This window comes from Trichechus manatus, unplaced genomic scaffold, assembly GCF_000243295.1.
Source record: "Trichechus manatus latirostris isolate Lorelei unplaced genomic scaffold, TriManLat1.0 scaffold00001, whole genome shotgun sequence".
Lineage (NCBI taxonomy): Eukaryota > Metazoa > Chordata > Mammalia > Sirenia > Trichechidae > Trichechus > Trichechus manatus.
In genome coordinates this window covers 37,635,229-37,656,669 of record NW_004443937.1, presented here as the reverse complement: position 1 = coordinate 37,656,669, position 21,441 = coordinate 37,635,229, and the positions used below count along the sequence as shown (strand labels likewise).

The following is a 21,441-nucleotide window of genomic DNA, read 5'->3' as shown; positions in this document are numbered from 1 at the left end:
AGGAGAGAAGAGCTCCTCTCTCCCTAGTTTCCGTATATCCATCCCAGGAAAAACTCTGATTGGCTTTGCTTGGGTCACATGCTCACTCCTCAACCAATCACAAGGAAGTCACAATGCTCTGATTGGCCAGCCCCTTACGACAGGGGTGGAGCGTCATGATGGAGGCCCCTCCTCCACATCTGGGACCACAGGTAGGTGGTTTAATCTTGACTTGGAGGATCGTGGAAGGCTTCCTACACTGAGGTCTATAGGATGTGTAGGAGTCTTCCAGGCAAAGAGGCAGCGGAACCGATAAACAAGTGCAAAGGGATGCTCTGGAGCATGTCTCCCTCATCGCCCTGTCCCCCATGCCTAGTGCATAGTTGCCTTCCCAGAGGCTCTCAGAGAAAGCTCAGGAATGAAATCCATGATTGGCTGTGCACCCTTAGGCAAGTTACTTGCCCTCTCTGAATTTCAGCCTCCTTCTCTATCTGATGATTTAATCATCTGCCCCTTCCAGGGTTGCACAAGAATCCAAATCATTCGGTCCCCAAATACTCATCAAGCACTTCCCCAGTGCTCAGCATCTTACTAGGCCTGCAGGAGGCCCCTGCTGTGGAAAGGCAAGGCATGCTTAGGGCTTACGCACGTGGCAGAGCTGAAGCCAGAAATTGGGCGTCTGGGCATTGAGGCAGGACAGAGCAAGTGACCAAGGATAGTGGGGGAAATTCCTGCCTTCCTACCCTCCACACTCCACCCTCCCCCTCCCCTCCCCCACGTGACCACATACCACCCCTAGGGTCACCTTATCTGTGTCTGGGCCAGCATCCGGGCCAGTAAGACCTTTCTCCCAGTGCCCAGAGAATTCCTAACCTGAATAACAGGTTGTGACAATCTCTGGTAGGAACAAGGAGGAAAGAAACTGTTTCTGGTTTGGGTGGCTGTAGAGGCAATTCTTGCTACAACCTGTGAACCTGCCCCAGGCTGTCTCCCAACAGCCCCTCCCGCAGCGGGCCAGAGAGCCCAGGGCTTCCAGGACCAGTGGGTTAGGGAGTCAGGAGACCAGGGAGCCCGTAGGTGCTGGGTGGGTGGCCAGAGACTCCCGGGCCAGCCAGGACCAGAACCTGCCCCACCCTGGCCCTGAAGGCAGAATCTCTGGTCAGATGGTCATAGCAGCAAGAGGCTAGCCCCTTGCCCAGGTATGTGCCTCCACCATCCATCTCACTCCCTGAATCCTCTCTGTCTCTCTCTCTGAACCGGGCAGCCATAACAAAGTACCACAGCCTGAAAACAACAGAATATATTCTCTCGGGGTTCCAAAGGCTGGAAGTCTGAAATCAAGGTGTCTGCAGAGCTGAGCTCCCTCGAGGCTCCTTGTTTCTCCCAGTTTCTGGTGGACCCAGGCGCTCATTGCCTCACGGCAGCAGAACTCCATCTCTGCCTCTGTCTTCACGTGGCGTCCTCCCTCTGTGTGCCTCTGTGTTTTCTGTCCCTTTCTCGCCCTCTGTCCCTCTCTCTGCTTCCGTCTCGTACTTTCCCTCTGTCTGTCTCTGCCTCTGTCTGCTTTCCTGCCGTCTGTCTCTCCTCACCCCAACTTCCTTGTCCCTGTTTCTCTGTCTGTCTCTCACCAGCCTGTGCCCTCTCTCTGTGAAGATCCACGTCTGTCTGTTCATCTGTCTGTTGGGTCCTGTCCTCATCCTTCCATCCTGTCCAGCCTCCAGCTTTCTCTGATACTCCACACAGCGTGGGTGACCCTATAGAATGTCCTGGGCCCCTGAGAGCATTCAAATTCATAATATACTTCAGTATCGTAAAAAAAATAGTAATAATAATTAGTAGTTCAAATTTCAGGAAGTTAAAGTTTTACAGAATTTCTGTGGGTGGAGCTGGGCAACAGCTCAGTTTTCTAACCCGGAAGGCCTGGAGGGGTGGGAACAGGGCGGGAGAGGTGGCTTTGTGGTTGCTGCTATTGTTATTCATATACGAGGGAGCACGGGTCCAGCCTAGCCGCCTTGGTCTGCAGAAAGCACGTCCCAGAATGGTGAGGCCCCAGAAGGCAACACTGTCAGGTGTCCCTTCTTGGGTCTGTGTCCTTGAGGGGGTGGGCTTTGGAGTCCATGTCTGTTGAGAAGGATTCTTAGGGTAAAGAAGATTGTGGCGTGGGAAGGGGAAAGGAAGAGCGGTGGAAGAATGTCATTCCAGTTAGAGAAGGTCGCATTTTTCTAGAGACTTGAGGAGAGGAGACAGGCCCTTGGTTGGCTCTGGGAGGTCCAGGGCGGAGGACAGTTACCACCAGCCCAGTCCTCCCTTCCTAAAGTCTCCAGAGATGTGCTGGGGGGGTTCAAAGCTGTGGAAGGAAAAAAGGATGGGTAGATGGATGCATGAAAGGATGGATGGGTGGATAGATGGATGGAAGGGAGGGAGGGAGGACATACAAATGGATGGATGGATAAGTGAATACATCAAATCCTCCAGGAGACGTTCCTCTGCTTGCCAATTTCTGCACTCATAAAATGGCGTCTTGAATTGAATATAAACTTCAGGGGCAGAAATGAAGGAGGGGTGGAGGCAGAGGGACAAGGAGGAAAATTGCCCCGTTTCACATGGCAGACAGCGAGGAACCAGCTGACAGGACCCTGGTTTGCTCAGTTCGACGTCCCTGTTCCTGATCTTCAGTTTCGTTCCTTTTCAGATTCCAGTTTCCAGTTTCCAGTCTGATTTTCTTCTCTTGCACAGGATAACGCTGACCCCAAACCGCTCTTCACAGGATGAGAGCATCAGGTAGGACGGGCTCTGAGGAGCTTAGGGTGCAAGTGCAGGGTCTGAACTGTCAGCAGGGCCCCCCATCCCTGGGCTCAGAGGTGGCCTGACTGTGTCCACTCGGGCAGTGCTCTCAGATGTTCAGCCAGAGCACAGAGGGAGACCAGTCCAGGGGAGCCTGGAAGAGCAGCAAAGACGACTTCCTGCCTCCAGCCTGGAGGCCTTGAGAAACTTCGGCACAAAAAATCTCCTCTGAGGGCCTGGGCTGCTGAACTGCCTCTCACATTCCCAGAGCGTCCAAGTCCATAATGTACTTTTGTATCTTAAAAAGGTGGGGTCTTGCGCGGTGCGTCTCCCGGCATCTCCTCACTGTCACCGTGCTCCACAGGTGTGCTCCGCCTCTTGGCCCTCGTCTTCGCTGTGGTCACCACCTGCATGTTTATCCGTTCCTATATCAGCTTCAGCGTGAAAACCATCCGCCTGCCCCGATGGCTGCGTGAGTGGGCAGGGTCTGTGGACCAGAACTGAGCGCAGAGCCAAAATTCCTCCCTCCACCCCGGACCCAGGAGACAGCCGGGCATGGCAGGGCAAGGGACTGCCTTTGAGTGGGGAGTGAGGGGAGACTGGGGGTGAACCTCCAGGCCAGGAAGGCTGGAGCCCATGGGAACAGAGAAGTGTTCCAAAGCCCGGAAAATGTACGCCTGCATTAAGAACTGTGTTGGAAAGGGGACCCCAGGAGGGAAGAGGTGAAGAAGGAAGGACAGGGGATGGGAGAGAAGGAGGGAGAGAAAGGAAAACTGTCCATGTGTTGAGTGGTTCCACCTACATCGGCTACCCCTCTGCCTGGAACCCTCTTCACGCAGCTCTCCCCATGGCCAGCTCCTTCTCAGCCTTCAGGTCTCCACTCACAGCCACCGCCTCAAAGAGGCCTTCCCTGACCACTCCAGCTGCAGCCGCACCCCCCTCCACGTTTACCCTCTCTCACGTCAGCCTGCTTCCTTCAGAGCATCATCATAACCTGTTATTATGTTGTTGATCCCTTTGTTACTTGGTGTTTTCCTGCCTCTGCTCCGGAGAATATGAGCTTCCTGGGGGCAGGGATTTTGTCTTGTGTACATCCCTCCAGAGCTGGTGCTCAGCACACATTTGCTGAATGGATGGATGGATGGATAGATGGATGTCAGCATAGATATGGAAACCCAGGTCTCCCAGGTCCAAACCTTTTCTCAGCAAAGGAAGGAAGGAAGGGAAGGGACTTAGACGCCTGGATTTGTCCTCTTTAAAGACCGACGACCACCTCCTCTGACACTGTCAAGCATAATAACCTGTGGTGGCCCCGGAGTGCGCAGAGCTTCCCAGGTTGCTGGTCTTTAACATAAGTCCACATTCCAGCGTCTGAGGGCCCTTTGCTTGGCTGCTTTGTGTGGAGCATGGTCCACAAGTCAGAATGCTTGTTGCTACTTAACCTTATTCCATGGGCAGCTTCCTCTCTGAGGTGGGCATGTGGCCACCAGATCTCCAGAGGCTCATCTCCTAGCTTAGCTGAAAGAGGCACTTCTCTCTCTCCCAGGGCCATATATTAACCTAGGGAAGGGCTCTGATTGGCTTTGCTGGATTCACGTGTCCAGCTCTGGACGAATGACTGCTGCCAGAGGAATGTAGTGTTATAATTTGCCCAGCTTGGGTCACATGCTACTCCTGAGGCCTTGGAGGCAGGGGTGGGGGACTGCAGGATGGACAGCCCCCTGAGGGACACATGGAGACTCTGTATGTGTGGGAGACATCAATGGACAAAAACAATGTATTCATTGTCCGTGGAGAGTTCCCTCCCCTGGCAGTTCTGTTCCCACCAGAGGGCCTGTCCTCTAGGTCCTACCACTGGTGGTAGGAGACCTGATATAGAACCCCAGCCCCCAGCCCGCAACCTCCATCCCACAGGGGGCCCAAAGTGCTTTCTCCCTTACCAGGTTTTGTCTTCTCTTCCGTCAGGTCCGGCCACCAAGGAGATCCGTGAGTATCCACTCAGCCCCCCGATTTCCCTAGGGTGAGATGTCCCAGGGTCTCTGCTCCCAGGTCTACCCACGGTCTACCCGGCCCTCTTCTGTGGCCATGGTGGTGCTCGAGGTCCCAGAGCCCTGTGGCAGGGGTAGCCCCCTCCCAGCCATTCAGACAGCCCCCCTTCGCCAGTCCCCCCACCCCGCTGTCAGCAATGCCCCCCCTGCTTCCTCCATCACAGCCCCTGCCCTGCCCTTCCCCTCTCTGAGTCCCCCATCTGGCTGGGAGCCCTCAGGACAGGGGCTGTGCCCATGATCACAGGGAACCCAGGCTTGGCTCATGGTTCCTGCTCCAAGATACCGGGACACGTGCCAGGCACCACCGGGGTCCCAACAAACAGAGAGGATGCTGATTGTCTGGTGGGGTAGAAGTGCCAATGTCCCAGGAGAGGCAGGGAAAAGTGCTCCAGGTTGGGGGGGTGGGGGGGTGGTTTAGGGAAGAGGCTTTCAGCTGTGCCCTGGAGGATGAGGCGGTTGGAAGCTTGTGGAGGAAGGAACGGCCCACACAAAGGCCTGGAGGCAGGAACACACAGGCTGCAGTGAGGGCCTTGGCTGGAGAGTCAGGGACAGTGAGCACTAGGGGGTGGGCTAAAGCCCCAAAGGGGCAGGAATGACGAGGACCTCGAAGCCTTGCAGGCATCTCAGCAGGGCTTCAGAAGGCTCTCAAGGCTCCGAGGAGCTGGAAGGGAGGCGGCAGCAATGACGATGACAGTAACAGTGCTAGTGCCTCTGTGTGCCAGACACTGTGCCGAGCTTCACGGGCCTCTCCTGGCGGCCTCACAACAGCCCCATGTGGGTGCTGTAATTATCCCCACTTTATAAATGATAAGACTGAGGCTCCGGAAGGTGAGCCGGCTTAAGCAAGGCCACGCAGTGTAAGTGGTGGAGTGGGAGCCAATCTCGCTGGCTCCTCCAGAGCCCACCCTCTCAACAACTCTTTGCAAGAGGCACCTCAGGCCCCCTCCCTCCCCCACCCAGCATGGTGGTGGCTCTGAAGAGGGATGCTGCTCCAAGAATAGGATTCTACCCAATCAAGAAGGACTTGGATGCCCCAGTGCACTGTGGGATTACAGAGAGCAAAGGCTGTATGAATCAACAGAAACCATTCACCCTCACACCCTCAGCCCCCCATCTTCCTGAATTCTCCTGAGTCATACTCTGAAGCAGACACACAGTCACGGCATCTTGGTGCAGAACAAACACTTAGACATCATCAGCTGAGGGGATGGCAAATCCAAGCACTCATGCTGCTTCCCACCCTGCCCACTGCCATGGTAGACATCACCAATCAATCCCATCATGCCTTCCCTCCAAGCCCATGGGCAGCCTTAGGAGCTTTTCATTAAGCCACCAACAGTAGATCCAAACTGACATTTAAGAGGAAACCTACTTGATAATCTTGATCTAAATCAACCCCCTCAGTTTACAGTTGGCAAAGGTAAAGGGGGAGATCCCCGGCAGGTCATACAGCGGGTTAGTGGAAGAGTGGACCGGAGTCCAGGTTCTCTGACACCCCCTCCCTACCCCTACAGCAAACCAGCCGGCATCAAGCCGACTCCAACTCATGGCAACCCCATGTGTGTCAGAGTAGAATGGTGCTCATAGGGTTTTCACTGGCTGATTTTTGGGGAGGAAGTAGATCGCCAGGCCTTTCTTTTGAGGCACCACTGGGCGGACTTGAACCTCCTACTCTTCTGTGAGCAGCAGAGGTGTTAACTGTTTACACCACCTAGGGGCAACCTCCAAGTCTAGTGCTGTTGGTAATGCCAGCCCCATGCTCTCAGCAATAGAGTTAGGGCTTCTCTGAGTGGGTGGGCCTCAGGGTGAGAGGCAGCAGGTGGGGGCAGCCCCCTAAGCCAGAGCCCAGAGAACAAACACCCTGCCTCGCAGCAGCCGAGACCCCTGGGCATCACCCCCTTCCTCCAGCAGCTTGTCCGTGAAGGCTGCATGGTCAGAAAATCAATTCCGGAAAAGCCTGCTTAAGCCGGCTTACTGACATCGGGTTTATCAGACTTAGCTGCAGTTGATTAAGCTCTGGGCAAACTTGGGGGTGGTCCCTGAGGCCTGCAATAATCCCCCCAGCATAGGTGAGACCCTCAGGTCTCAAAAGTAAGCAGGCATCTCCATAAGGGGACAGGTGGCGGGATGTGGGGGCCTGAGGGAGGGTGCAGGAGAGAAGCCGTGGCAGACCAGAGGACCCCTCCCCAGATCTCTCCTCTGCCAGGCAGAGGCTGGTCCTCTCATGGGGCTCTGGTCCGGAGGGCCTGGGGAGGGAGCGGGGCTCACGTCTCCCGCCCAGTGTCTCTCCTGAGCTGCAGGCCTGAGGGCCAACTCTCTCCCAACACCCCTGGGGGTATCTCCACTCCTGCCCTCGTGCTCTGGATGATAGCGGTGCTGGTTTGAGCTTCGGTTACACCCATCCGTTGGGTGTGCTATAGCTAGGGGGAAGGGGGCCCCTGATCGTCAGGGCTGCCCACTCTGCCCAGCGGGATGTCCAGGCGTGGGCTGCCTCCATTTCTAGGAAGCGGCTCCTTTCACCCTCCTGGAAGGTGCCATGGGCTCAGCGAGACTTGCCCTGTGAGCTGCCTCCACCCAGAGGGCACTTTTCCTGATTCACCTAAAAGCACCCTATAGACTCCCAGCCTCAGGCTCAGCCTGGCCCAAATGTTCTATATGTTCATTCGATGAGTATTCACCAAGTACCTGCTGCCTACCACTGATCCCCAGGAGGTGCAAACGGTTACAGCGTTCAGCTGCTTATCTAAAGACTGGTCGTTTGAGTCCACCCAGAGGCACCTCAGAAGAAAGGTCTGGCCATCTACTTCCCCCAAAAAATCAGCCATTGAAAACCCTATGGAGCACAGTTCTACTCTGACACACACAGGGTCACCATGAGTTAGAATCAACTGGCTGGCAACTGGTTTTAACTGTGTGCCAGAGGCAGGGACGATTTAACAAGACAATAAAGTGCCCAGCACCCAGCAAGCGCGTGGCTGTGTGAGCTTCTGCTGGAAAGCCTGTGGGTTTGCGCCAGTGCAGTGCCAGCAGAGCTGGAGGAGGGAAACACGGAGGTAGAATCTCTGCTTTCCCTTCGAAGGTGAAAGTTCCCTAATTCCATGTTTATCCAGCCGTCCCTAATGGTGCCTTCTGAGCTGTCAGGTGGTGTTAAAAACACGCATTAATATAAATTATACCCTGCCAGGCAGAAAGCGCAGATGACATCCCAGCTCACAAGGAGGCCGCGGAGGGCTGAGCAGCTCACGGCTGTGTCTTTGGGTCCTTCGGGTCTGTTCAGACTGTCTGCCATTCACAGGCCTCCTGGGTTTGTCCTGTGGAGAGGCCTTGGGTCTTGATTACAGCTCTGGTCAACAGAGGGGCCACGTACCGAGTGCTGACGGGTCCCCAGCACCGTGCCAAGCCCCGAGTGGGAGGGCTGGAGCCACCAGCCTGTTCCTTGCTGTATCCCAGAGCCCAACACATAGTAGGTGCTCAGTGATGTATGAATGAACAAGGAGAATAATAGCCAGTGTGTCTGGGCATTAACCACGTCTCATTTATTCCTCACAAGAGCCCTGTGGGGAAGACACCATAACTATCCCATTTTACAGGCAAGGAAGATGAGGTACAAAGAGGTTGAAGGATTTGCCAAGGTCACCAGGCTGGCAAGAGGCGCTCCTAACCTCCATGCCGGGGCCCAGGTGTTGTCGACAGGGCCTCCAGGTGCGCAGACCCTGCTGTGGTGGTCACCTTAATCATGGTGCTGTGGCCCGAGAGCTAGGCTCCCGGGAGAACCCCTTCATCACAGTGACTCTGGTTAACCGCCGCTCGTCCCACCCACCCGTTTGCCGAGGGCCTGCGCTGAGCCAGGGTTGTGCCGTGATGGGAAGCCCAGGAAGCTCGATTCTGGGTGATGAGACCCGCAGTCAGGAGGCAGGACCCAGGGCCGCGTGTGCTTTGGTGGGGCTGCTGAAGGCAGGCGGGAGCACAGAACGGGTGGTCAGAGAAGGCTCACAGGGAGGAGCTGAGTCCTGAGCCCGCTCCAGGCCCTCTCCTCCTACCCCAGACCCCTCCCGAGCTGCTCTGCTCCCTCCACAGGACCGGTCAGGTCCAAGTGCGGCCTCAGCAAGCCCTGCCCAGGCAACTTCTTTGCATTTAAAATCAGCAGCGGGGCTGCCAACGTCGTGGGCCCTTCCATGTGTTTCGAAAACCAAGTGTAAGTACCTGAGGGGCTCCTGCTTTGTCTTTTCTTTCTTGCATTCCTTCATTTACTGGCGAATTCCCAGGCTGCGGTGGGCAGGCCGTGAGACCAGCCCACACCTTCCTCAGACTTCCTTATCTGCTGGGGTGGGTGAGTCACAAGTAACAATGATCCTAACAGCTTCCGTGTTGTTCAGCATGGTCCCCTTCACTCCTTCAACACTGTCATTATCCCTGTTGTAAAGGGGAGGACATTGAGACTCGGGATCATCCAGCCAGCCGAAGGCAGAGCCAAAATCTGAACTCAGGTCTGTCTGGCAGCCAAACTACTGGGCTTCTCACAGAGGTGGCTGCAGGGAGGGCTCAAAAATGGCATCAAAGCCTGCATGTAGTAGGTGTGGACCTAGAATCCAACCCAGATAGTAAAGACCCTCGGACAGCAAGTGCTTCCTACAAAGAAGCCAGAGGACAGGTGTTTTTGTCAGGATTTTGAACCCAACCTCAACTTGCTTAAAAAAAAAAAAAGGAATTCATTGGTTCCCATGCCCAAAAGGCCAGAGGCAGCAGGCTTCAGGTCCAGCTTGATCCAGGGGTTCAAACTGTGTCTTCAGGGCTCCCTCTGTCACCAGCCTTGACTCTGCTTTCCTCTGTCTCTTAGCTTTGGTATTCCCTACTGCAAATGGGCTTCTCCATGTGGTCCAGGAGGGAGAACCCCACCTGGGTTGACACAGTATCTCAGCCTAGCCCCCTACTGGGAAGAGAGCTTTCTCTTCTGAATTGTCCCTGCAAAACTCTCAAGACTGGGTCTCATTAACTGGCCTGGGTCACGTGACCACAAGTAGCCCAATCACTGTGGCGCATCCAGGCCTGGGAGGGAGAGGGCCATCCCGAGAACCACCGACCCGAGAGTAGAGGAAAGATAGTTCTCCCAAGGAGCTCCAGAATACCGGGGTGTGGGTGCTGGGCTCCACGTGGGGAACCCAGACTCAGGAGAGCAGCAGCTCTTAGGGTTCTGCCTTCCTCCTAGCATTCAGGCCTCACAGCCAGGGGCTGGAGGTGGGGGTGGGAGGGCACTGCCTTCAATACCACAGGGCCCCAGGCAGGGACCTCCCTCCTCCAAACAGCCATGAGGGGTCCTGCTGCTTCCAGCAGCAAACAGATGGCCCAGATGACTCCGTGTGTTTCCTGAAGCTTCTGCATTGCTCCCTGTGGGCCCCTCTCGTCCGGAGTCACGAAAGCAGTGTTCTTTCCACACTCGGAGACCAACTGCTGTGTTGCTGTTCTTGCTCTTCTTCAGGATCATGAGCCCTGTGAAAAACAACGTGGGCAGAGGCCTGAACATCGCCCTGGTCAATGGTGAGTGCTCACCCGCCCCCCAGAGGGCCCTCCAGTGCCCACCACACTGTTAGCACTAGGGAGGGCGTTGCACACTCATTCAACAAACACTGGCTGAGCGTCTACCAGGTGCCCGGGGCTGTGCTGGTGCCACCGTGCTGAGGGGAGCGCGTGGCTGGCTGTGGGAACAGGAGGTCTAAAAGACCCCTCCTACTCACACGCTTGGCTGCTAACCGAAAGGTTGGAGGTTCAAGTCCACCCAAAGGCACCTCAGAAGAAAGGCCTGGCAATCTACTTCTGAAAAACCAGCCACCGAAAACCCCGTGGAGCCCAGTTCTGCTCTGACACACGTGGGGTCACCACGAGTCGGAATGGACTTGACAGCAACTAGTTACTGGTTGCCCATGATCCTAGCCAGGCCTTTCCGTATCCCAGGAGGATTCACTTTCCTATGGAACATGACCTGTCCTCAAGGCCCTCCCAGCCTACACCGGCACGCATAATGTGGGGCCAAGTGCTGAGTGCATGCCTTCATTCATTTGTTCAGCAAATATTAACAGCAGCTTCTGTGGTCCAAGCGCTGTACAGGCACTGGGGTCAGCCAAGAACTAGGACAGGCCGTGGCCACAGCCCCTGAGGGTGTCCATGAGGTTCACAGACCATCACAGCGTGGCGAGCATCTATTGAGGAGAAGGAAGCACGGCCAGCTGTGGGAACTGGGATGAAAAGTTGGGCGGGGGAAGGGGTAGTCAGGAAGGCTTCCAGAGGGAGGTGATGGCCCATTGAGGATGAGTAGGCGTTGGCCAGGAGAAGAGTGGGGGTAAGCTCCTCCCAGGCAGGAGCAGGGAAGGGAGAAAGGAGATGGGCTCATGAAGTCAATAGAGGCTCTTCCTGGTGGAAACATGGACGTGAGCCGTGGTGAGAGGCCCCCTGCCCTGCTCAGGAGGGTGGACTTGAAGTTGAGGGCAGTAGGGATCCACTGAAAGGCTGTGAGCAGAGCATGAGTGGCCAGCCTTGCATTCTAGAAACCTCCTTCTGGTTTGGAGAGGGGAAGGTAGAGGCAGGGAGACCCAGAAGAGACCCACAGCTCGCTGCCCCTGCGTCTCCAACAAGTGACGAAGGGGAGGCTGGACCACAGGCTGAGCCTCAAGTAGGGGCATGGCAGGAGGGGCTGGGTTTGCAGCTATCAGGGAAGGACCAGGTGGCGTGGCCCCCACCAAGGCCTTCCTCTGTCTCTTACATGGGGACACAGGCCATTTCCCTGGCTCTAAGCTGTTCCCAGAGCCTTGGTGGTGTGGTGGTTAAGAGCTCGGCTGCTAATCAAAAGTTCAGCAGTTCAAATCCACCAGCTGCTCCTTAGAAACCCTATGGGGCAGTTCTACTCTGTCCTACAGGGTCGCTATGAGTTAGAATTGACTCGACAGCAACGGGTTTGGGTTTTTGGTAAGCCACTTCCTAGGACAAAGGTCAAGGCAATACAGAGAAGGGTACAGCGATGTGCAGGGGGATGGCAGGCTTCTCGTGACCACACTTAGGAGTGGCAGGGTGGGACTTGAGCCCAGGTCTACCGAAGCTGTGGCACTTTGCTCCTGGAAGACCCTCCACCAAGGAACCCTGCTGAGTCGGTGGGAGGTCTCCGTTTGCAGCAGAATGGGGCACTGCCTGGAGGGGTGTCAGAGGGCAGCCTTGGCCAACTTCCTGGGGGCCTGAGAAGGACTCGGGCAGGGAAGGGCAAGACGGCTGCACAGACTCCGAGCTCTTGACGGGAGCCAAAGCCCATTTCACTTCCGCCTTCAGAAAGTGGCCGTCAGACAGTGGCCCTGCAGTCCTGAGTTCCTTCCTGTGGGGACGGGCGCGGCCATTCAGGCTGGTCTCCATGCAGTCTGGCACATACCAGGCTCCAGAAGACTGGAGGGGCCTCAGCTTATCCACTGTTCCCTGCAATCTTCACGCACCCCGCGGTGAGGAGGGCAGGAAATGCCTCCAGCTGCAGCTGACCTGGCTGAAATCTGTTGGGTTTCTCTTCCCCTAAATGCGCCACCACCTGGGAAAACCTCTTTGAACATCCTCCTGTCCACCCCCCACAAAGCCACTGGATAAGAACAGCCATCAATGACAGTAAGAGCTAACATGTATTAGACGCTTAATGTGTGCTAGCCATCTCAACCTGCGCACAGGGCTGGAATGGAGCTATGCTCAATAGCCCCATTTTCCAGGTAAGCATTGGAAAGAAGCTAAGAGAAGTTAAGCAACTTGCTCAAGGTCACGCAGCCAACGCACAGAATCATCTAGATTCAAATCTAGAGCACGCTAACTCCAAGTGTTAATTGCTCAGTTGAACTACCTGCCTAAACCAAAGCGGGGGCGGGAATCAAACCCACTGCCATTGAGTCAATTCCAACTCATACTGACCACATGGATTTTCCAAGGCTGTAAATCTTTGCGGAAGCAGACTGCCACACCTTTCTCCCGTGGAGCGCATGGTGGTTTTGAACCGCCAACCTTTCGGTTAGCAACTAATCACTTTACCCACTGCACCACCAGGGCTAGCAATATCTATAAGCATGTATGCAGCACCTACCAGCTGTGGCGAAGCCTGACAAATCACTCTGAGGGCCTCAGAGACCCCATCTGTATAATGAGCCGGAAGAACAAAAGGCTTGCTAAGAAGAGAGGTTAGGGAGTGAAGCGTGTGTGTGCTTTGCACCCTTAGATTCATCCGGATAAAAACCAGCGGGGTTCATCTCTTGCCTCGCAGCCTTAGACCGGGGATGACTGGCCAGATCCGTAGTTCTTAACCTTTAAGAGGTCAGAGTGTCAAGAGAAACTGTTTAAACTACTCTCCACCCCACCCTACCCCCACCATTTCAGAAAAAACAACAATCATAAAAGCAGTTTCAGGCGTTCACAGGCCCCCTTTCAGGTGAAGCTCCCCAGGGGGCTTGGACGCTACGTGGCTCCAAGAATCCTGAAGGGGTTGCAAGGTGAGCCTGCCCCCACCCCCAAGCAGGAGAGCTGCGGTGCCCTTGAGGGTACAGCTCCCCATTTCAGAAATCAACCAACAGTGGAGGCAATGTAGTGTGGCGATTGCCTCTGCAACATCCCCGTCTAGTGGCCGTGCTTGAGAACTGCACCTTTCCTGCAGAAAAACCCATTCCTGGAGGCTTTGGACACTTCAATTTCTCAGTGGGCTCAAGCACTGCAACGTTTGTGAGGACGGCGGAGGACCGGGCTGTGTTTCGTTCTAGTGTACATAGGGTCGTTATGAGTTGGAACCAACTCAACGGCACCTAACAACAACAAATCCTCGCCAGGCAAAACTCGCAAACGCGATTCAAGATTACTGAACTTGGGGAAACTGAGTAACATTCAGCCCAGAGCAAACCCCTTTGTCTGCAGGAGTTTGAGAACTCAAATTGCACATTTTCTGTTTAGGTGGGACTAAGAGCTATGTCTGCTAACCAAAAGGTCTGCAGTTTGAATCCACCAGCCGCTCCTTGGAAACCCTATGGGGCAGTTCTATTCTGTCCTGTAAGGTCACTTTGAGTTGGAATTGACTCCACGGTAATAATGGGTTTGGTTTTTTTCTTAATGTATAGGGGAAGAGCCCTGGTGGCACAGTGGTTAAAAGCGCTGGGCCGCTAACCAAAAGGGAGGTGAAAGGAACTGACCAGCTGCTCTGTGGGAGAAAGCTGTGGCAGTCTGCTTCCGTAAAGATCACAGCCTTGGAAAGCCTATGGGGCAGTTCTACGCTGTCCTATAGGGTCATTATGAGTCAGAATCGACTCGATGGCAATGGCTTTTTTGGTTTAATGATGAAATTAGAGGTCCCTGGGTGTTAGCAAAAGGTTTGCACTTGGCTACAATCAAAATGGCAGTTCGAACCCAGCCGGCAGCGCCGTGGAAGAAAGACCTGGTGATCTGCTTCCATAAAAATTACAGCCCAGAAAATCCTATGGAGCAGCTCTACCCTGTAACACATGGGTTCGCCATAAATCAGAATCAACTCTACAGCGGGGAGTTTTTTGAAACGGAGGTTAGCATGCTAAGTCACATGTTAGGAAGTGCAGGGCAGAACAGAGACTCTGACTGGTTAGAGTCTGTTCTGTTCCAGAAGCCCTCAACCGTTATGTTCTTGTACATCTCAGATCAGCCCAACAGCTTTGGGCGCCTGCATGCTTTCTACAGGAGCTGTTTTTATTCTATTATTATATGTTTAATCCTTAGACATGGAACCCAAAGAGTAGCCATTTTCAGCAAAGTGACAGGCAGGATGACGTGTGTTACGGAAAATAATGGCTCCGCTCTCTTAAACCCTTAGGAACTACGGGAGCGATGCTGAAACATAGCTACTTTGACATGTACTCCGGAGGTAGGTGCTTCTTTTGGTCCTGAAGTCACGGTGTGGGCTGAGCTGCTTCCTGTGGCCGGGAGCCCATGGAGGCGGGCTTATACGGGAGACAAACAGAAAGAGCTGCTTTGGGGGTTAAGAGTCCTCCTGCTGCCTTTGAAACTGCCTCCTCCTTTCTTAGTTTGAGCTCTCCCTGACGCAGATCCCAAGACAAGGATTCTGGTGCAGTGGTTTGTGTGGGAGCTGCTCTCAGCAAGCAGCAGTAGAGGAGTGGAAAGGAAGGGAGGGAAGCTGATACAGAGTGCGTTATCAAGTCGTTTACCACCGTGGGCAACGGGGACTCCATCCCACTGGGGAACTCTGGGGCCAGTGTCGGCCACACACCTCAGAGACATCCCAGTCTGGTCCAAGGAGCTGGGGTGCTCATCCCTGTCATTCCTTGGCACGTCCAGCACTTAGGGCCTGCCCTGAGGGCAGCGAAGTGGGATCCAGAGAACAGAGCAAGTCCTCAGGCAAGGAAATGTGGGCGCTGGCAGATGGAGGACAGGCATGGGTGCACTGAAGTGCCCAGGACAAGGGCATCCTGGCTGCTATCCCCATTTAAGCTCAGGCAGGCCAAGGGCATTTTATTTTGAGGTCACCAGGGCCTCTAGTGGAGCAGGGTCGGGGCAAGGCTTCCCAAGGCCAGAAAGGACAACTCTGAGGCTCTGAGCAATCTGTGTCTTTCTGCAGATTTCTTTTCTTCTCTCTGCACAGACATGCTTTTGAGGTTCTCTGTGCACATGGCCACATGTGGCCACCCCAGCCCCAAGCCTTAGGAAGTCACTGTCCTCCTGCTCTTAGCACAGCCCAGCAGGACAGGGTACTGGTGTATGTGGACTGGCGTTCCGAGCATCTGAGTTTCCACCAGCAGCTTCCTCACCAACCAGCCACCTGGCACAGCCGTGGGTAAGAGAAGGACTCTCACCTGGCACTCCTGGCATCTTCCAAAGATGGTGGGTGCAGCCCCAGGCCCCGGATGCCAGCCTACTGGCCCCCTGGCAACCCAGCCTCCCTCAGGTCCAAGGAGCCTCAACAAGTGGCAGCCCAGCAGGTTCCCTGAGCTTTGCAAACAGGCAGAGACCCAGGCCCTGCAAGGACTGGTTCCCCTCATGACAGATGAACTGAGCTCCAGCCCTGTCTCGGGCACCATCTGGGCTCAGTTTCCCTCCCATCTCCCTGAGACCTGCTCTGGGCAGAGCATGTGTGGCCTCTAACCCCAGACACCGCCTCCCAGGGTGGAAAGAAAGCTGTGCTGCTCCCGAACAGCTGTGTTTCCTCTCTCCAGAGTCCCCTATATTTGCATCAACTCCCAGGAAAACCTACCTAAACACCTGAGCCCCGGGGCAGAAAGTCACCACCAGCTGAGGCTGAGAAGACCTCTTGGCTTTACAAACACAGGAAGCTGCTGACACATGGAAAATGGGGATCTGCTGCCAGAGGCCACACCCGGGGGTGTTTGGCTTGGTGGTCTGCATGCCACCCTTACAGTCAGCTGGGCCCCTGGGCTGGGCCTGGGGTGTCCAAGGGCCCTGCGCTGTCCTCCTCCAGCCCCATCCCACCTCGTGGGTGAGGAGTCTGCAGGGTCAGGGATGTGCCAGCCCGGAGCCCACATCCAGGGCCCGTGTAGGCCTCTCCCCAGCGGTGTCATCTGAGCTCACCCCTAGGATGGGGGAGGGGGTTGCTGATGCAGAAGGGGGCGGCTGTGAATGGAGCTTGCACGCAGACTGGGGTGTCCACATGCTGATGTGCAAGGCCCTTCTGGGTCAGGACAGAACCGAGGACAGGGGTGAGAAGAGCAGGGACATGAACCAGAGACCTTCATTCGCTCCCCTGCTGGGCCCTGCAGATGACCGACACGGGTCGCCTGGGGCCAGGTTTCTGTGAAAGGCCCATTCTCTGGAGGCAGAGACTTGGGGCTGCAGACCTGAGGAAGTGGCACATCTGAGCCTCGGTTTCTCCGTCTCTAAAATTATAGTGTTCCCTCAGAAGATGGATTTGAGGGATAAATGAGAACCTGCAATCTTTGGTGTGAAAGGGCCCATCTTGGCTGCTGGAGGGGCCAGGGGAAGCGAATTTAGTCTTCTCTCTTCCCTTTCCTCCTTCCATCACCCCATCCAGATGATTCTGAAGCAAGGAGGTCAGCTGTCAGGATGAAAGGAAAAAAAAAGACGAAACTAAGTTCTCAATGCTTTCACGAACTTGGACTAGCCGTGGGCGATGGGGAACGGGTACCAGAAGTATCTGAAGGACAAGTTGCCCCATTCCACAGGAAAGAAAAGAGGCAAATGATTGTTTTAAGTGAGAAAATGATTAACAGAAGGCACACTTTATTTTTCCCAAATATGCACTGTCCATCCCAGAAAAGAGCCAGATCTTAGTATCTGCAGACAGCTCACCCAAAACACGGATACTTTAAGATGGCAACTGACAACAACAACTTTTTGTCTTAAAGCCTCAAGGGCCGTTTCATTAAAAGAGCTGCTGTGAAGGAGCCCTGGTGCGGTGACGGTTAAGCGCTCGGCCGCTAACCAGAAGGTTGGCAGTTCAAATCCACCCAGCGGCAAGCTGGGAGAAAGACCTGGTAATCTGCTCCGATAAAGATGACAGCCTAGAAAACCCTGTGAGGCAGTTCTGCTCTGTCACATGGGGTCATTATGAGTCAGAACCGACTTGACAGCACCCAACAAGAACCACATATAACATATATGGCAAACGTGTAAGCACACTAAAAATAAAAGAGCTGTGTGGTAGCTGTTTGGGGCTTCTGTGCCACTGAGGTCTGAGGTATCCCCATGGGAGTATTAATAATCAGGGTGGCTTCATGGGCATAAGACCCGTGTCATTACACAGGGCCCAACGCTTAGGAGAGCCCTATGCTGTTATGGTCTTGAAAATTCTTAATCATTTTTTAACAAGGGGGCTGCATTTTCATTTTTCACTGGACCCCACAAGTTATGTAGCTGATCCTGCTAATAATATTAAGTCCATTATAGTGCACTTACTGTTTTCCCAGAGTCATTGTCACATTGGAGCTTTACAAAACTGCTATGAGCAGGGCTATCAATGATCCTCATTTTACAGCTATGGCCCATGCTTTAGCCACTAACCAAGAGGCTCCTTTACAAGTTGTGCCATATTCAGTGCCGTCTGCATTATTAGTATTTTCCTTTAAACCAACTCTTTTTCTACTTTAAATAAATGTATTTTTTAAAGGAAACTGAAACACTGCCGTAAGTAGAAAGGCATTATTGTTTGTTTTGCAGGGAATGTGACCGTGAAAATAAATACGACAGAAACAAATCAGCGTCCTTAAAGTGAGCTGGACGCTGATGCCTTCCCCACACGCTGGCCGAGGCCTGCTCTCTGTTAAATGGAGAGGTCAGCAAGGTTAGGAAGTGTTCAAGATACAATAACACCAAACAGAGCCTCGGTCCTTGGTGTCAGCAGGACAATTGGAGGAAACTAATGCTCCCTCCAAGGAGCCTGGTGGCACAGTGGGTAAGCTCTTGGCTGCTAACTGAAAAGTCAGCAGTTCAAAACTCATCAGTTGCTCTGCTGGAGAGAGATGTGGCAGTCTGCTTCCGTACAGGTTACAGCCTTGGAAACTCTATGGAGCAATTCTACTCTGTCATATAGGGTTGCTAGGAGTCCGGGTTCACTCGGCAGCAGTGGGTTCCGGTAATGTTCCCTCAAGGAGCCCTGGGGGCTCAATGTTAAGTGCTCAGCTACTAACTGAAAAGTCAATGGTTCGAACCCACCCGGCAGCACTGCGGGAGAAAGACCTGGCAATCTGCTCCCATAAAGATTAAAACCCGTTGCCATCTAGTTGATTCCAACTCATAGCAGCCCTATAGGACAGAGTAGAACTGCCCCACAGGGTTTCTAAGGCTGTAATCTTTACAGATGAGACTGCCATATCTTTCTCCCGAGGAGCAGCTGGTGAGTTTGAACCGCCGAGCTTTCGATAGCAGCCTCGTGCTTAACCACTGCACCACAAGGGCTCCTTCCCATAAAGATTACACTTAGGAAACCCTATGGGGCAGTTCTACTCTGTCACATGGGGTCACCATGAGTCAGAACTGACTTGACGGCACCCAACAACGACAGTGTTCCCTCTCTGAGGTCCGGGTCGTCTGAGGTCATGTGGGTGTCCTCTCTAAAGTCCGCACAGCCTGGGCGCCTAAGCAGTGAGGCGGGGGCAGAGAGGGGTGCACCAAAAGCCCAGGCTTCCTGAGAGATGGCTGTGCCTGGTGCCCTGGGGGTAGGCCCACAGGGTCCTCTAGGCCAGTGATTCTCAGCCCTGCAGTGCATTAGAATCACCCGGGCAACTTCACATTCCAGTGTCAGGAACCCAGGCAGACCCCCTGAATGAGGGTCACCTCACTCCACCCACTCCACCCCGTGAGCTCTCCCCAGGCCAGGGCTGCAGGGAGCCCCACCCCGGGCTGCTCCTACTCCTCAGGGACGTAGACGAGAACGACCAGCAGTCCTTTTCCCTAAATGACCAGCACCTCGTTCTTCTCCCTCCTCCAGATCCTAACAAACTGGTGAAATTCCTTAAGGAAATTACAGAGGACACGCTGGTGCTGGTGGCCTCTTACGACGACCCGGGGACGAAGTAAGTGGGTAACTCCCGCCCCGCAGCCCTGCGCCCCTTTGCTGCTCCGCCACGGCTCCGTCTTCTCGGGCCATAGTCAGACACGTGCACCAAGATGTTGTAGGGTTGCCCGTCACGGCCGTGGATGGTGAGTAAAGACAGCCAGAAACCATCCCCCTGTCCCGTGATAGCCAGCTGCTTATATAAATGCTGACGTGTTGCGGTACACGATGTGCTATGATGTCAGGAGCCCTGGTGGTGCAGTGGTTAAGCGCTCAGCCGCTAAGCCACAGGTCAGTGGTTCGAGCTCACCCAGCAGCTCTATGGGAGAAAGACCCGGCGATCTTCTCCCTTAAAGATTCCGACTCATAGCGACCCGACAGGAAAGAGTAGAACTGCCCCCATAGCGTTTCCAAGGCTATAAATCTTTGGGGAAGCAGACTGCCACACCCTTCTCCCACGGAGCAGCTGGTGGGTTCGAACGGCTCACCTATCAGTTAGCAGCTGAGTCCTTAACCACTGAACCACCAGGGCCCCTCTCCTGTAGAGATTACAGCTTAGGGAATCCTACGAGGCAGTTCTCTGTCACATGGGGTCGCTACGAGTCGGAATCAACTTGCCGGCACCTAACAACAAATGATATAATAAATATTATATGTACATTAACTATGGTATACTGTGGCGAAAATGATGACATAGGAAGTATTTAGGACACGGAAAAAACACTCCTCCTTTAGGGTTAAGTGGAAAAAACAAAAACCAAACCCATTGCCGTCAAGTTGATTCCCACTCGTAGTGACCCTAGAGGACAGAGTAGAACTGCCCCACAGGGTTTCCGAGGGGTGGCTGGTGAATTCAAACTGCTGGCCTTTTGGTTAGCGACCAAGCTCCTAACCACTGCGCCACCAGGGTGAAAAAAAGGAGGTAACAAAACAGTTGGTGTGACCCCCACTGTGCGGGGAAGAATGGACACGGGGAAGAATGGACACAGGGAAGATGAATGGTTTACAGTGCTTCTCAAGAGGAGTGAGACCGTGAGCATGTTGTAGTTACTTCTTTGTGATTTTCCATTGTTTTCAAATGAACATGTTATTATACTTGTTACCAGAAATGTTTCAACACCTCTCCAGCCCCATCCGAGTCCCCCTTTGGGAGAGAAAGGCTTGGGACCCCTCTGCCCTTTTTTTCTTGAGTGTGACCGGGCGCCTCCTTCCACGCGCTCCACCCAGGCATCTGTGGAGGGCGGAGGAGGGCAGGCATGTCCTTGGGAACCTAACCTCATCTCCTCCCATCTCACTACCTGGTTCCCTGTTGACCCACCGCCACACCTCCTGTCCTCTCTGTCCTCCGCAGAATGAACGACGAGGCCAAGAATCTCTTCTCCAACTTGGGGAGCACCTACGCAAAGCAAATCGGGTTCCGGGACAGCTGGGTCTTCTTAGGGGCCAAGGACATCAAGAATAAAAGCCCCTTTGAGCAGGTGGGTTCCTGGCCCTCTCCCAGCCCCAGAGAGGGACAAGGTGTGGGCTGGGGGTACGGAAGACACCGGTAAACCTGTGACTCATGGCGACCCCATGTGACAGAGCAGAACTGCCCCATAGGGTTGCCTTGGCTGTGGTCTTTAAAGGAGCAGATTGCCAGGGCTTTCTCCTGTGGAGCCTCTGGGTGGGTTTGAACCACCAACCTTTTGGTTAGTAATCAGTTTGCAAACTGTTTGCGCCAGCCAGGGACCCCTGACCCTCACCCACCAGTGGCCTTATTGCGAGAAGGAATCTCCACACAGGGCAGGGCAGAGACCACCCACGTGTCCTTTGCAGCGGTGGTCAGGGTCATCCGACCAGTCAGTCCCCCAGCAGGACGCTGGCTTGCCATGTGGCAAGGAGGTGGGTCACGGAGAAATGCACACACGTGGGATAAGCGGCTGAAAACACAGGACGGAAAGGAGAAAAGGACCGAGAGAGAAAGGAACGGAGGGAGGGAGGCTGAGTGAGGGGGCGGGACCCCGGCTTCTGGTCCCAGCTGTGGTGTTAGCTGAGCCCCTCTCCCTCCAGGCCTCCGTCTCCCCACCTGTAAAGGGAGGCCTGGACCAGGTGGGCTCCGAGGCCTCTTGCAGCTCCCAGTAGAGA

At 54.4% G+C, this 21,441-nt stretch overlaps 1 protein-coding gene across 1 annotated transcript in view; it reads left to right on the top strand.

Annotated features, from left to right (window-relative positions):
* The first annotated feature begins 1,900 nt into the window (after positions 1-1,900).
* FAM3D (FAM3 metabolism regulating signaling molecule D) overlaps positions 1,901-21,441 on the top strand; it is a 22,030-nt gene continuing 2,489 nt past the window's right edge. The window contains exons 1-9 of the mRNA XM_023726748.1: positions 1,901-2,020; positions 2,672-2,760; positions 3,128-3,235; positions 4,729-4,749; positions 8,889-9,006; positions 10,288-10,346; positions 14,647-14,697; positions 19,252-19,336; positions 20,669-20,795. Of these exons, the coding sequence (XP_023582516.1) occupies positions 2,748-2,760; positions 3,128-3,235; positions 4,729-4,749; positions 8,889-9,006; positions 10,288-10,346; positions 14,647-14,697; positions 19,252-19,336; positions 20,669-20,795 (582 nt within the window). The 5' untranslated portion in view covers positions 1,901-2,020; positions 2,672-2,747. The remainder of the gene's footprint in view (positions 2,021-2,671; positions 2,761-3,127; positions 3,236-4,728; positions 4,750-8,888; positions 9,007-10,287; positions 10,347-14,646; positions 14,698-19,251; positions 19,337-20,668; positions 20,796-21,441) is intronic.